At 44.9% G+C, this 16284-nt stretch overlaps 2 protein-coding genes across 2 annotated transcripts; both read right to left on the bottom strand.

Moving 5' to 3' along the window:
- Positions 1-2566: 2566 nt before the first annotated feature.
- On the bottom strand, positions 2567-5935 carry c1qbp (complement component 1, q subcomponent binding protein). Its single transcript, XM_085419827.1, has 6 exons — positions 5544-5935; positions 4942-5092; positions 4782-4872; positions 3513-3608; positions 3306-3431; positions 2567-3205 (listed from the first exon to the last, which is right to left on the bottom strand). Exons 1-6 carry the CDS (start codon positions 5794-5796, stop codon positions 3056-3058), a joined length of 867 nt encoding a protein of 288 aa, XP_085275953.1. The 5' UTR covers positions 5797-5935; the 3' UTR covers positions 2567-3055.
- Positions 5936-10034: 4099 nt separating this feature from the next.
- On the bottom strand, positions 10035-15198 carry dhx33 (DEAH (Asp-Glu-Ala-His) box polypeptide 33). The gene is made up of 12 exons (XM_085419820.1): positions 14812-15198; positions 14390-14550; positions 14064-14291; positions 13782-13952; positions 13468-13653; positions 13253-13364; positions 12526-12685; positions 12344-12432; positions 12129-12256; positions 11827-12030; positions 11659-11745; positions 10035-11388 (listed from the first exon to the last, which is right to left on the bottom strand). Exons 1-12 carry the CDS (start codon positions 15020-15022, stop codon positions 11080-11082), a joined length of 2046 nt encoding a protein of 681 aa, XP_085275946.1. The 5' UTR covers positions 15023-15198; the 3' UTR covers positions 10035-11079.
- Positions 15199-16284: the final 1086 nt, after the last annotated feature.

The raw sequence follows: 16284 nt of genomic DNA, 5'->3' as shown, positions 1-16284 counted from the left end.
GCTCACGGTTAGCGCGATGATTTGATCTTGGATAGTGATGGGATTTCCGGCTCTTTTTAGAGATCCGGCTCTTTCGGTTCGGCTCACTAAAAAGAGCCGGCTCTTTCGGCTCCGAACCGGCTCTTCAGGTTGTTTTGTTGCTTTAATTAATTTATTATTAACAATAATATAAAATTATGCACAAAAGGAATTACTAACGTAAAAACAAGTGGTTTTATTTATATATGTTTATATATAAATATATGCGGTGGCCCCTAGAGACAAAACACGTACAAACTCCAAAACACATTTCTAGCATGAACTGAACTTCCAAAGCAGAGCTACTAGATCACTTAAATTACACAATTGAAAGCATGTGTGTATTGTTTGTATATTTATACACAGGCACTCATATATATATTCAAATAATTTAAAAAAAAAGTTCATTTACCTGTTATTACCACACACCAAATCCGGTCGTTGGTACTTGCTGGCTTGTGTAGCCACAAGATAACAAAGGCTCAACACTGCGCCCTAGCATCCTGGAGCACTTCTGTTGTCTTTTGTACGTGTTTTGAGTTTTTATGTGCTTCTGAGTTTTTATATGCTTCTGAGTTTTTACGTGCTTCGGAGTTTGTACGTGTTTTTACGTGTTTTTGGAGTTTTTACGTGTTTTGGAGTTTGTACGTGTTTTGGAGTTTGTACATGCTTCAGAGTTCGTACGTGATTTGTCTCTAGGGGCCACCGTAAATATACTTTTATTTATTCACTCCACATAAAATGTAATAAATAAATCATATAATACAAAAATCAACTATTCACATTTCAAGTTTTAACTATTTAAATTTTCAGCTTTTTCCTTTCACAAATTTAAAGTGAAAAGAACACAAAACACTGCAAACCACAACACAATTAAATATAAATTATAATATGAAAACTAAAAGAACATGCATATTCTCTGTCATATGGACCTGCATGAATAAACTTTCTCAATCCTTTATCATCTGCAACCGAAAATAGTTGTGGATGATTACTATACCTTTCTAATGTTGTTGTCCCTGCCTCTCTTTCTCTCTCTCTGGCTCTGTTCCTGTGCTACTGAGTGTAACTACCGCCCCTCCCCCCTCTGCCCAGCGTAAAGCACAAGGCTCGCGTGCAGAGTGAAGCGGAAAAAAAGTGCGAGAGAGAGAGAGGGTGAGAGAAAGAAAAAAAAAAAAACCCACGTGACGGCTCGCGATAAGGAGCCGGCTCGCGTCGTTCACGTCAAAGAGCCGGCTCTAAGAGCCATTTCGTTCGCGAACGACCCATCACTAATCTTGGATGTAGTAAGCGACGTACGAAGAACGGGCCCCAGGTCTTTGAAGGGAATAAATGGCCTTTTACATGCCAACCCAGCGTTTTCCTTCATCACCACGAAGGAAAACAGTCTGTGGTCGTCAGAGTTTGGTGATTTTTGTGTCACAGGTCTACGTGTTTAATACAGGGACTTCCACAGCCTTTTCAACAGTGCTGCGGACCGCGAGGGGGCGGGCAGTGTTTTGGAAATGACAGTCTTCATTACAAAGCTTTCTTCGTTATGAATTAGCATACATGTTTTTATTGAACATTTGAAGAACTAGCAAAAAAAACCCAGAAACTCTTGTAGAGGACATAAAGTCAGAGAAAAGACAAGGAGCAGGTGCATCTAGTACAGGTAGAGCTGCTGCACACAGAGCCCAGCAGCCAGCAACAAATTCTGGATCCTTTGCTTTTAGTTAGCAGTTAGCATTAGCAGCACATCCTGCGTCTGATGTGAAAGGACTTTTATGCTGCGCACTGTGACTCACAGCAATGGTCCCGGGTCAGCCCTGACTTTGTGTTAAACTAATCCTAAAGTAATAATGTTATTTCTAACCACTGACATATCACAACTTTATCCTTTCAACAGCTGCTGAAAGTTAGGGGACCTAGCTGCTATCGGATATTTATATAGCGATCCTCCAGCTTCAAACTGTATCACCCTTCAAGGACCTGCAGTTCAAAAAAGCGCCCCTCCGACAGCCAAACCCATCTGTTCTCTGATTGGATTGTTACATTTGTGATCGACATGACATTCACCAATCAGATGAAAGGAAGAAAAATAGGGTCAAAATTCGTACTTGTAACTTGCAGGGGTTTTTTTTGGCTAAGTCCACACACAAATCTTTGTTACGCACACACAAATTCTTTTTACACATACGAAACTGATTTACAAGTACAAAATATTTATGACCACATTTTGAGCCCATAACAACTTAACTGACTTAAAACTTGGATTACTTTCTGTTCAAGGGCCAAAAGTAACGAGTTTTTAAAAATGTTGTCTAGAAACAAATATCTGCATCTGAATATGCATGAAGCTGCAGGCAATCGACACATTTCTGTTACTTTGTAACCAGAACGCTACTGACCAAGCAAGAGCTCAAAATATCAGGTGCTTGACGGGTCTTAGCTGTGTGTGCCTGCTGGTGACAGTGTCAAAAACTAGTTTATGAATTAAAATGACTTTTTAGTGCATGAAATAAAGTCACACTGTATGAATACATGTAAAAATGAAAATAGACAAACGTACTGTATTAAACCGTTTTATTGAACAGCGCCGTTCCTTCCTCTGACCAACATGATTCACATTCAGTAAGGCCACACACTCTGCTCAGCCAGCCACACTTTAGACTCAAAGCCAGGTGGTCACGCTTTAAAATCAGAGGCTGTCACATTTACACCAAAGAGATGATTTTTATTGAAATGTTCAACGTCTCACTTTGACAAATTGTCCCATTACTGGCTTGAGAACTGTTAGAATATTTAAATATTGACTGCAACAAAGCAGATTATACACATGACCACAACTTGTAATTCTTTTCATACATTTGTGTCTGAACCTCAAGTTACAGAAAAATAGCGTCACAAAAAGCACATCTGCAGCCACGTGACAGCTGCTGGCCGATGGCATCATCAGTCTTTTAGGGTCATCAAACATATCGATGGACCGCCGAGTGCTTTAGTCTTACTGTACCCTCTCACCTCGAACTCTCCCAGAATGTGCACTGAAGTAAGGTTAATTACATTTGACAAAGCCTTGGAGGTCTTCCAGGAACTTGATGTACTCTTGATGCTCGATGGCCGTGCTCAGCTCCGTGAGCTCATCGGCGAAGGTGTTGTCGACCCCACGGTCAGCCAGGAAGTCCATCAGATGGTCATACAGGGCCTGAGAAACAGTACAAGAAAGTAAGCAACCTTGAACACAGCGTTGGTTTCAGTGACTGTTATAATTGAACCGTTGCTGTGTGTACTGCCTCGGCTCTCACCCAGTCCAAAGAGTCTGTGTTGAGGTTGTAGCTCGTCTCCTTCCACTCTGAATCTCCCTGTGGCTGAAAACTGACCTCTCGAATGGCAAAGATGTCGCTCTCCTCTTCTCCCTCACCGTGACTCATCTACAAAATACAAATTGTTCAGTATTGAGCACTGTACTGCTCCTACTGGCAATATTAGACATTCATTTTATTTGACTTTACCTCATCTTCAGGGAAATGGCAGTCGAACACCAGGGAATGTTTGGCAGCCTGCTTTGTCACTTCAACAACAAAGTTGGGTGTTGATACAATCTCCGGCTGCAAAAAGGGGGAAAAAGCTTAATACGTGAAACGTTAAGGTTAAAAACATCAGTGTGTAAGGCAGGAGCCGCCTACGGCGCTGTGCAAGCGTTGCAAGTGTTGTTAGGAAATGAGCAAATGGAGGAGGCGTTTATTGAAACGAGTGCAGACATGAAAACACAGTAAACTAATATGAAAACAGTGTAGAAGACAAACTTACGAGTTCATACAACTCTAATGAGCCTGAAAGTCAATATTTCGTCTTTATTCTTCAACTCGGCTTTTGTTGCGTTTGACGAGCGCGCTAACAGAGATGTTTTCCATCTCTTGGACTAACAAAAGGCCATCTTATCTAATATTAGCACTGCTGGCTGAAATGCAGCCTCCACTGTTTTACAGTCGGAGCCTGTTTTCCCTCTCCTGACCTTTTCTGTACGTACCGACTATGATTTGAAAGAAAACTCTCACATTTAGATTCCTCACTAATGTTCAACAGCTTCTTGAGAGCCAGCCTTTCACTTCATTTCTGATGAGGTCGCAGTAGATAAACAAACTTCTCTCGTGTTCTCTGTCAAATCTTTGCTGTATTTTTTCATCCATTTCTTAAGGACGCAGCTTTCAGACACTCTTCATCTGCTGTAGATAGTTTAGGGCAGGAGTGTCAAACTGCAGGCCTCGAGGGCTGGTGATCCAACACAGCTGATTTAAATGGCTAAATGACCTCCTCCACATGTCTTGAAGTTCTCCAGAGGCCTGGTAACGAACTAATCACTTGATGCAGGGTGATATCTAAGACCTGCAGGACACTGGCCCCCGAGGCCTGGAGTTGGACCCCCCTGGTTTAGGCCTATCACTTGTTGTCCAGTTTCCTCAGATGTTTTTAAAAGGCCATATTGCACAACATGCTGCAATGACAGCTCTTTGGGAATCATCTTGTTGTTGCAGAAATACAATGTTTAACCTGTCAAACTGCGTCCAACCATCGCTGGCGTGTTTTTCACAGTTTCTACTAAAGAAATGGGAATAAATGTTTTTGTGACAGGCTGCTAGCAACGAAGTGCTTAAAGATACAAGTTTAAGTTCTTTTCTAAATCGTCTGTTGTCTTTCGTAGGCGTCTTTGGTTATGTTTGAATGACACACAGGTCAGTGTTAAAAAGCTTAACCTCGTCAAACCACTGGCTGTGCCTCACCTCCTCTTCTGCTGATTTCTGCTGTGTCTGTTCCACTTCTTCCTCAAAGTTGGGAGGAATGCTGTTGTTGACGTTGAATGTGACCGTGACTCTGTGAAGAGCAGAAATACGGTGAGCTGGTCTGTCACGCCACGCTGCCCACACATTTTAGCAGACTTACTTTTCTCCAGAAACACTTCTTGTGAGTTTAGCCTCTGTGCCATTCATCTCCAGCTCCCATCCTCCAGACACCTTAGGAAGACTTTTGTTTTTCTGGATCTTCTTCTCTTCTTTGATTTCATCAGACAGGAAGTCGCCAAAAGCTTTGTCACCTGAACAAAGAGGTTATGGTTTCATCATGAGACGTGATGCAGTTTGTTTAAAGGTTTCATTTTGACAATTAAAATGACCATCGAGGCTGATTCTAACATTTTACACAACACACGGGTGCTGGTAAGACTGCTGAAAATGAAACATCTGCTTTGTGGCTGTCCAAAAACTTCTCGTTTGACACTATGAACAGTCCTACACGTGTCACGTGTGCTGAATGATCAAAGACTATTGGCAGGTTCAGAGCCTTTTTCAGCGACAGCCACTAATCACAGTTTAAGGTGAAAGACTCCGAAGATGCTGATCTCAGTCTATAACGATCGTTAAACAATCTTTTTACCCCTTTAAATTGTAAAGGACGTGTTGATCCAAGCAGTCCAAGTTGCCGGATCCATCTAATGTTACGTTTATTGGCTGCCTGGCTTGTATAAAGCAGATTAAACCAAACGTCACCTTCTGTGTGCAGTCCTCCACAGCCACACGACACCGACGGACTCAACACCTTGGAGCTGAAGAGTTTGGGCCTGTATCCAGACGAGGCTCCGTTATTACTTAACATCCAGAGAGACCGGGTGAAGGGCCGAGTTATTGCCGAACTCGGAGAGCGCAGTGCCGGGTAGCTGAGGGGCAGAACTCGCGCTGCGGAGGTGCTGGCTGAAGAAAGGCGAGCAGCTGCTCCCACCGCACGGACGACTGACTTTAGCATGATTGTACAAAAACACCACGACCTGTCACGACAGAATCAATGCGCTCAGTGCCGCACAGCTAACTGTGAACACCGGTTACCGACGCTGCTTCTAGAAGACGCCGACAGCACGTGTGGAAGGACACATTGACCCAGATACTCTTTGCGCCGGAAGTAATACTCTAAAAGCGAAAGACACGAAACAGCAATTTTAAATATTAAAAAACTACACAGAATACGACAAAAAGGACTATAACAGGAAAAATAAATAATAAATAAACTAATTAAAGTTATTTGGAAAAATTACGTGTGTGTAGACGATTGTCTACACATCAGCGCCCCCTGCAGTTCAAATCAGCGAGCGCAGAGGGCGCTGCAGCTTTTTACAGTGTGGCTACAAATCTAAAACTTCACGCTGTGACACTAAAACAGAAACGCTTACAAATACATATTTAAGGAGATTAAGTGCAAAAATATCTGCGTGCAGGGGCGAGATTTAATAAGGCTTTGCTCCAGAGTTAAACCCCGTTTTGGCTTAAAAACTGTCAAGATTCAATAAAATAGTCCCAGCCTCAGTTCTGCTACTGAAAAGCTGGAAGGGGTTTATTTCGATTGGTTTACCGTAGTGCATTTGTAGGAATTTCCCTTTTCAGTGTGTGTGTGCATACATGATCGACTGAGGTTCCTAAGGACGGGATTGCATCAGCCAAAGTAAAACAGACACTTCGCTGATCAGGTGCATCATGTGAATCCCTCCCGCCAGCAGATGGAGCTGCTTTCCAGTGTTTCAACAGCCCGCAGACAGCGTCTGTGAACCTGTCTTTGAACGGCAGCAGGGAGATCCTGTGTACTGAAGTGACTCAATGAACAGTCAAAGTCTTGAGACGCTTCTCATTTCCGTTTTGCTACTACAATGGGAAATAAGTCCATTGAAACATAAACGCAAATACATGAGGCAAAAACAGAGTTTGTGCACTTCTAATGAGCTTGAAAGTCCAAATATTTGGTATGAACACTTTATTCTTCATCACAGCCTAAACTCTCTTAGACAAGTCTTGCCATTTCTTTGAGTAGTCTTCAGGAAGAGTCGTCCGGGCTTCTTAACGGACATTCAAAGCTCTTCTTTGCATGTCGGCTGCTTCACTGCTTCAGCGATGGAGACGTCAGGCCACGACTGATGGTGCGCTGTTGCGTGCTTTTCTATCCAGGGGCCTGTTCTTCGTACCTCGCTAAGTAAGTTAGCTGGATTAGATTGTTGACGATTTCGCGTGATCCTGGATCGTTCGGTTCCCCGAAGCCCATCCGGGACTTGCTGTCATAGCAACAGAGCCGTAAGCGTAAACCTGCTGGGGAGCAGGTTTACTTTATGTAAACAGGATTAGATCGCGGCCACGCAGGTATGCCCGCGTCATTCATACGAAAGCAACAGCGATATTCCACCACTGTTTCACCATAAATAAATAACATCAATGTAACTAAAGACAATGCAGCACCTGATCCATTTATTGATTTCACACAGATACATACAGGTCATTTCCTAAAAAAGGGAAAAGTACTATTAACATTCTATTACATGTATGTGATTATTTCAGATGTAATTCATATTTCAGAGTAGCAATTGTAAATTACTTCGTGTAATCAAGATGAGAGACCACGGCTATAAAAGCGAAGGTGGATTTGGGAAGTCTGTCGCAGCCATGTCCTGTCCGTATACGCGAGCCACCCATTGCGGAAGGTGCAAGATTGATAAGGAGAGTCCTCAGAATTCAGCGTATATTGCGGGACAGACAGGATCCTTTAGCTCAGCGCGACAGTGTGCTCATAGAGAGATATCGATTTTCCCGTGAGGGTATTATTCACTTAACCAACTTGTTGACGAGGGGGTGCAGGACCACCACCTGTCTTTTTTTCCTCTGCCCTTTTCTTGGTTGCTGTTATAAACAAACAGATTATTCCAGGGTCTCTTTCCAAGAGACTAAAAGCAATATAAGTGATAAATATTACCATTCTGTAGAATATTCTTATATTTCACTTTTACCTGTTCCCATGTTCTAGTGGGTCCTGTTGTGGCTCTAATGTGACAGAGGATAAAATATAACATATTATAATATAATGTAATACAATATTGGATAATATAGTGTAATATAATAAATCTACCCTACCGCCTACTGGTGTTGGCCAGAGGGGCCGATGGCGCAATATGGCAGCCTGGCTTCTGTCAGTCTGCCCCAGGGCAGCTGTGGCTACAACCGTAGCTGCCTCCACCAGTGTGTGAATGTGAGAGTGAATGAATAGTGGCATTGTAAAGCGCTTTGGGTGCCTTGGAAAGCGCTATATCAATCCACTCCATTATTATTGTTATTATTAAATTACTTACGAGTTTAATTTGTCAGCAACTTCCTGCCAGCCCTCTCTCCTTGCTTTTGCAGCCTTTGCAGTGTTGCCTTGCGTTCTGATTAAACTCTGAAACTCCTGAAATCCCTCACTCAAGAGTTCTTGCTCTGCTGCCGAAAAATACCGAGCCGAGCGCGCTCCGTCGACATTTTCGCCGACCAATCAGAGGGTTGCCGATCAATGTTTCTACTATCGATGCGTAGCCCCTTTTACGACACCCAGTGATGTCACATTACTGCGTCCAGCTGTACTAATCGTCAACAGCAGGTGTGTTCGGGGAACCGGATTAGCGAGCTCACGGTTAGCGCGATGGTTTGGTCTTGGATGTTTCATTTGATCTTGGATGTAGTAAGCGACGTACGAAGCACAGGGCCCAGGTCTACTTTTACTGCATTGGCAGAGTGTTTGTGACCAATATCATGCTAAAAAACAAACACACTACTCTTCTGATAGTATTGCATGGTGGGTCAAAATCATAACTCCATCATAACACAAGAGCCCCTGGAGGAAATGTCATCTTTGGCATTTTCTGTTGATTCAAATAAAGAAATGGGAGCGAATGATATAGTAACACAGCGTCTAAAGATATGACAGGTTGTATGTGGAGACAACACTGGCTTCTCCCTCAAAGTTATGCAAAGTGTTGGCTGTTTAAGAGACTTGAATAATAATTAGACTCATGCCTAATGTTGAACACCTCAGAAACTGTCAGTATGTATTTTTCAAAACGCCCCTTAAACTTGAAGCAGTCAAACATATTCCTGGATGGAGCAGAGCTTGAATTAGCTCCAGAATTTAAATATCTTGGGGTCATTCTAGACCCAACATTATCCTTCAAGAGTCACATAAAGTGTCCCAGGTACTTAAATTTAATAATCGAAATTTTAATCATATACGTAATAATTTAAATATGAATGTTGCAAAAACTTATTTTTACTCAGTGATCATCTCTCATATGGACTATTGTTTGACGTCCTGGTCACTTGCTTGTCCAACAACACTTAAAACTATTGAAAACATTTATAAAAGAAGTTTAAAACTACTTGACAAAAAACCGACCTCCCACCACCACTGTCATGTGTTAAAAAAACAGAAATTACTGAACTTCAATAACTTAGTGAAACTTAAAAGAGTTTAATATATAAAGTCTTACACTCCTTTGCTCCACCACCACTAAAGCAGTTCATTAGGCATAAAGAAAGCTCAGACAGGACCACTCGAGCTTTAATCTGAGGAGACGTGTTTATACCCCACAGACGGACAGCATTTGGGCAGAACGTCCTCTCTGTCCAGGAGGCCATCTGTGGAACAGTCTTCCTCAACCCATTAGAGAATGCTCGACATTCAATTTGTTTAAGGCAAAGGTTAAAAACTGGTTATGGACAAATCAAGTGTGTGATCATGTATGAGTTGTATAGTTTTAATGTTTTATTTGGGAACAGAATGGTGTGTATGTGTAAGTTTGGTGATGGAGTTTTTATTATGAATGAATGATGAATTTTTATGAATTATGTCTATTTTTTATGTTTAAGGACAACAGATGGAAATTAGCCCTTGGCTATAATCTGGTATGTTTACATTCATGTAAAATTTTTTTTTACATTTATGTTCATTAACATGCACTGTCCTAAATAAATAAATAAATAAATTTAAAAAACCCAAAACGTTCCTTTGAAAACGGTCAGAACTGAAAATGAGTGAAAAAGCATCCAGCATCCAACGGAGAACTTAGCCTGGAGAACTATTGCTCAAAAGCACTTAGGTCGTCTGCTTGGAAGCAAAATGTTTTTAAAAACGAGGTGGCTCAAGACTTTCGCACAGTGCTTAAACCATACTATGGCCATAACACAACAACACTAAACACATGTTAGAACCTGACTGACGTGTGCCGAGTCAGGTGGATTCGTTTTTATTAGAATATGTAACAAACATGTATTAGGATCAGATGATCCACGCAGAGAGGAGCCCCGGCAGGCGTGCATTCGTTCCAATAAACTTCATGCAGATCAGATCTTTTGATAATTCTCTAAAGCATTCAGCGTTTGACTACAAAGTTAGAAACTGTGTATTTTATTCAGGTTATATTTTACAATCCTGAGTCCAACGTGTAAAAAAAAGACACTCCGTCCTGTTCATCAACACGGCGTCATTTACATTCTACGAAGCGTGACGGAGCCGCACGCGTCTGCACGTACGTGTGGTGACTGCGTGGGCATCTGCACGACCAACAGCAACAAGCAGAACCTGGAGAGGAAGGCATGCTGGACGGTGACACGACTGCAGATGGGAAGAAGAGCATGCACGAGCTAACAAGGCTGTGTAAGTGAAACCATGTCAGTGTGACACGCTGCGTTTGTTTTTCATGTTGTGAATAAGGGAACAGCTGACAGTAGACTGAAACAAATCTACTTTGACTGCATAAAGAAACCCCTGTAAGACCACTTCATGTAGACCCCAAACAATCAGAGTGCTTTTCTTAGCTCCTGAAAAACTCATCCTTCAGAGTAGAGCAGCCACTGATCTGTCTGCTGTAGCGTTTTCATGGCTATTTGGTAGCAATGAAGAAGAACATGGTGGAGAACAGCCCCGTGCTGTGCTCCTTTGAGGTTACCTGTGCTGTGTAAATGCATGCAACTACTGATAGAATCAAAGCAAGACACTTCAAAGCAAACTGGCTTTTCAGGCCAACCGTGTGGCTAAATGACGAGAAGAAGAAATTACAGCTCATAAAATTGGAATGACAGTCCGGAGGAAGTCAAGCTTCGATATGCAGACTTCTGCTTCAGTGACACATGCCCAAAGCTTGTCAACTGGGAGGTAGTGAAATCCAGAGTAGTTTACGACACAGCGGACGTTCTGCACCAACTTGCAATAAGAGTCTTTGTGGCAGGCGGCCCGTTTCTTTGTTGGTTAGCTCTTGTTGAGGTGGAGCTTGCGGCCAAAGTACTCGGGCGCTGCATCCAGCAGCCAGTCGGCGTCGACCAAACAGAGGTCTCTCATGTAGCAGCGGGAGGTGTGCAGCAGCTCGTTGAAGACCACGTACGCTGGCTTGGCCTGGAAAAGGACGGAGGACGGGTGGATGGCCACGGGCTGGTGGGTGTCTAGAGCCAAGTAGCTGCCGTCGGGCTGCAGCTCTGCAGCGTTGACAAACATCCCGTGGGCAAGGCAGCGGCGAACGCTCGCCGTGTCTGCTCCACACGATTCCAGTTTCAGGTTCAGCTGGGAAAACAAGACGTGACTTATTAGACAGGTCACATGACTTCACCGCAGAGACGCACAAAGACAGGTGTGCAGCAGAGATCAAGGAGGAAAGCACCCATTCATCAACTCGCTGTTTTCAAAATAGCCCCGGAGGCGTTAGCCTGTGAGATGATGCACATTCATAATAATATTTACACATTAAATGTTAATAAATACTCTGTAGTTGATCAGGATAAACAGCGATTCCTGGGAGAATCCCTGTGTGCTGGCAGAGGTCAGCAGATGTACCTTAAGGCAGATTTCTTTAAGTTGTGCCTGGACGTCTTTCACGAGGCCCATGTTCCTGCTGTTGACAAAGTTCTCCCGACACCACTCCTACAGCAGCAGAGATCACGTGACAGCTCAGCAGCACGATTTCATTTATGTATTTTCACTAGTTGTGTTCATCGCACCCACCTTGTTGCCACCGACTTTCTTGAACGCTCTGTAAATGTTTAGCAGCGTCATGTGGTCTCCTTCACTGGACATGAACTTCTTGCGCACTGCAAGCACCTCGTCCCGCCGGGCCGGAGGGTTGTACAGCACGGTGTCCACAGACAGCAGCGACACGATGCTCAAAATCTCCTCGGAACACGAGTAGTCCGGGGACAGCAGGATGGTCTGCGGCGTGGAGCAAACAGAGGGGTCTGCTTGTGAGCTGACACTTTGTCTTTGACTAAATGTACAAAGAATATCAGAGCAGAACCAGCAGGATTTACTTTGGCATATCTGGGCTCCAGAGGGAAGCTCGCCATCTTCTTTCCCAGAGTGGTGAGGAAAACCTGCCCGTCCTTCTTCTCCACAGCTCCCAACAGCTCCAAATGATCCACAGCAGAACGGATGGCCTCTGGTGGAAAACACAAAGCACTACTACAGCTAACTCTGCATCGCTTACCGGAGGACCAGAGGGGATTCCTGACTGACAGCATCTTACCTGGAGAAGGCTTGGACATGAAATCAAAGTTTGTCACGTCTGGAATCCCCAGAGCCATGAGCTGCAGCATCACACCTGCCAAGTTACACCTGCGGGTGAGAAGCATCACACACAGCTAAATCAATGAGACACGTGAGGTGGATTTTTACTATCACGCGTGTAGAGCAGACTCCACAGCCTACCTCTGAATCTCAGGAACAGTCGTGGGGACGAGGTTGTCAAATTCCTGCTCAGTGTAAAGACGATAGCAGAAGCCAGAGTCCTCCCTGCCAGCCCGGCCTGCTCGCTGCCACGCCTGCGCTTTGGAAACACGCTGCACCGCCAACACCTCCAGGCCGCTGTCTGAGAGTCACATCATGTGCGCTGTTAGGAGAACACCTTATCTGTGCCGTTCAATTTAGGATCACGGGGGAGGGCTCGACTTCTTTCAAAGGGTCACAAGCCAAACAAATATTTTTACACATCTAAATGATCCTTACAGCAAAAAAACCCTGGAAACCACATTTTTTCCCATTTGTGGGTTTTTTTCCATCCATCTATCTTCTGCTGCTTATCCGGAGCCGGTCACAGGGGCAGCAGCCCAACCGAGGGACCAGACTAAGAACAATTCAGAAGAAGCCCATCGAGGGAACAGTTCCCCCTGCCCGGGATAGGGTTACCGGGGCCCTGCCCTGGAGCCAGGCCCGGGGAGGGTGCCTGCGGGCGAGCGTCTGGTGGCTGGGCCTAAATCCATGGGGCACAGTGTGAAAAAGGGACACGGACCCATCTTCCTGCAGGCCCACTACCCGCAGGAGGCGCTGCAGGGGTCGGGTGCACCGTGTTTCCCCCCCCTTAGTATTAAATGGAAAGACTCAAGCACAAGTATTTCTCTCTGCGTGATTTGTGAATTTGCAATCTGAATCTTCTCACCTGGATTGAAGCGTTTGGCCTTCACCATCCCCGTGTCTATGACGTATTTGATCCCAGAGATTGTAACTGATGTCTCGGCGATGTTTGTGGAGAGAATGACTTTCCTGCAGCCCTGGAGAGAAAAACGTTTGCAAGACTTACAACATGATGCTGAATGTCTAAATCAGAAGATACTGCTGAGAGCAGCAGTGTGAGATGTTGAGACATGTTTGTACCTTTGGAGCTGGCAGGAAGACCCTGAGCTGCTGTGTTGGGGGCAGAGATGCATATAGTGGGATAACTACCATCGGGCCACAGCTGTCAGGCAGATGCTTGGCGATGTCCCGACACGTCCTCGCCAGTGCCTCAATCTCCTCCTGGCCCGTCATGAAGACTAAGATGTCGTGTGATGAAGGAGCCTCCTGCATGACCGTGTGTGGAAAATCGTCATCACGACAGAACGTAACCTGTGTTTCCAATAATGATGCTAAGAAGAGCGGTGCGTTTGTTTGGCTTCATCTAAACTGGAAATAGGAGACACAGAAACTACCTGATGGATCTGGAAGATGGAGACCAGAGCAGCCTGCAGGTAGTCTGACTGTGGCTGTTTGGTGTAGTAGATCTGAATGGGGTGCTGCCTGCCTTCCAAGTACAACACGGGGGACTTGTTGAAGTACTCGGAGAACAGATCCACATCCATCGTGGCCGACATCACTATGACCTGTGGAGGTTAGGACACCAGGTGCAGGCTTTAGAGCAGATGCAGTGAGGCGATTCACACTGCGTTTACTAGAAACGCCGAAGTCACAACACGTGTGAACTTTGCTCCTACCTTCAAGGGAATCTTGTTAAGCTCCTTGCGCCTGCGCTGAGCCGTCTTAACCACACCAAAGAGCACGTCGGTGTGCACAGTGCGCTCATGAGCTTCATCCAGGACCACCACAGTGTAGCGCAGCAGCAGGGGGTCTCCGATGGCCTCGCGCAGGAGCATACCATCAGTCATGAACTTCAGCTTTGTCTCAGGGGAGGTGACATCCTCGAAACGCACCGTGTAGCCAACCTAAGAGGAAGCAACAGAAACACAGCGCAGACGTCAACAACGCAGAGGCATCAACTCCGGTGTCCACAGCAGACGGGAATCCCGTTTATCGTGAGTACCAGCTTCCCCAGCTGAGTCCTCTTCTCCTCTGCCACCCTTCCTGCCAGTGAGATGGCAGCAACTCTTCGGGGCTGAGTGATAGCGATCATGCCCAGCCGCCCGATGCCAGCCTCGTACAGATACTGAGGGATCTGAGTGGTCTTCCCAGAGCCGGTCTCACCTGCCGGATCACACAGGACTGAGTTATCTGACACATACAGATACAGGGCGGAGCCCAAAGCAAACTTTAACTCTATTTATATATTTAACGTTGCATACTTTTGATTATCACGTGGGCAGAAATAACAGAAGACACATGTCTGTGAAGAGACGTTAGCCAGACTTTCTACCCACAAACCCAACACAAAATAGGCAGTTTAAGATAAACTACAGAGTATAGTGTTGTTCACGTGTGCGGCTGGCTGTAGCTGTGAACACTCACCTATGAGGACAGCACCGTGCAGCTGCCTCAGCTGGCTCAGGAGCTGAGGCTTCGCTTGATAGATGGGAAGCTGCTTCCTCTGGACGTCTATCGGAGTGCTCGCATTTCCCTTTCTAGGCAGCAGCATTCCAGGCTTGTTCTTATCGAGGCGGAAAAACACGGATCCCGGCTTGAATCTTTTAGCCGGAGGAGGGTCGGGGTCGTGAGGCATGTTCTGGAAAAAGTGACTGTGGGAGCGAAACCGCCGAGGGCCCTTTTTCAGATTGTTTCACGCCAGAAATGAAGAAAATAAAGTTGTTTTCATACTCGCTGCCAGACCAGCGAGCGGCACTGCGGATGTTTTGCTACCTCGGCAAAAAAAACCTTCCCACGTGGTCGGCGCAGAGGTTTGACGTCATAGGTCGCGTTTATAGCACGTAGTAACATACGTCCTGTACTGGCGCACAGCCCTTTGACCTCCTGGACATATCCATACAGTTTGCCTTTACTACACCGGCCACGTTATTAGGTACAGCTATTCAACTGTCTTTAAGGGCAGCAAGCGACTGAGTTCACCTCAGTGACTTTGAACGCGGCATGGCTGTTGGTGGCAGCATCAGCAGCTGAGAGCAAAACATCCAGTGAGCGGCAGCTGGTGACTTGATGCTGATAGAGATTTCAGAGGAGAAAGATGGAGCCACTCCTTACATCATAAATGATGTAAGACAGGAGGTTGGCATCATGGATGTGCAGCCGACAAATCTGCGGCAGCTGTGTGACGCCATCATGTCTGTATGAACCAGCATCTCTGAGGAATGAATCTGTGCCACAGTTTAAACAGTTCTCAAGGCAATAGGTGTGTCTTAGGGAGTATATAGCAGACACCAGTGTGACTTAAACTGCAGTATAAGCAATACAAGAGTGCTCTACAAAACAGGATATATACACACTTTACACTTCTTAGTCCATTAACATCACTCTAGTTTGGAGGACATGAAACAATAAATGAGATGGGAGCGACTGCAACAGTTTTTTTTAACGTTACTCACTTCCTGTGGTGAAAAGCACTTTATTTCTACAGGTGCGGCGCTCCTCACTGTTCCTCAGTGTCCTTCGGTTTCTCACCGCCTGCGTTGTTACTGCCACTCAAACTCTGACAGCTAGTATCACCCTAAAGGTCAGACTAACACTAACTTTACGAGCACGAGTTTGCGTGAGATGAAAATCTGTGGATTATATAGTAAAAATGGATTAATTGATAAACAAAGACATGTCATTAATAACCAGGATTGTACCAAGATCTTATTAACGTAGTCAGCTTATCAAAACACTACGTAACCACGGCTTTTAGGCATTTGGGAATTTCTTTTTTAAATCACTGAGGGTCAACTGACAGATTATTGATGTCAGGAGCTGATGGGACTGTTTTCCTGTGGGCTGAGATTCATGTGGATTCAGCCGGAGTCAGTCAGAGGAGAACTACACTCTTCCAAA

The sequence above is a fragment of the Rhamphochromis longiceps genome, linkage group LG10 (assembly GCF_057381845.1).
Source record: "Rhamphochromis longiceps isolate RC_006_pf linkage group LG10, R_longiceps_female_GT1.1, whole genome shotgun sequence".
NCBI classification, from domain to species: Eukaryota; Metazoa; Chordata; class Actinopteri; order Cichliformes; family Cichlidae; genus Rhamphochromis; species Rhamphochromis longiceps.
Note: the sequence above shows the minus strand (reverse complement) of the source record. Positions and strands in the feature narration are given on the sequence as shown.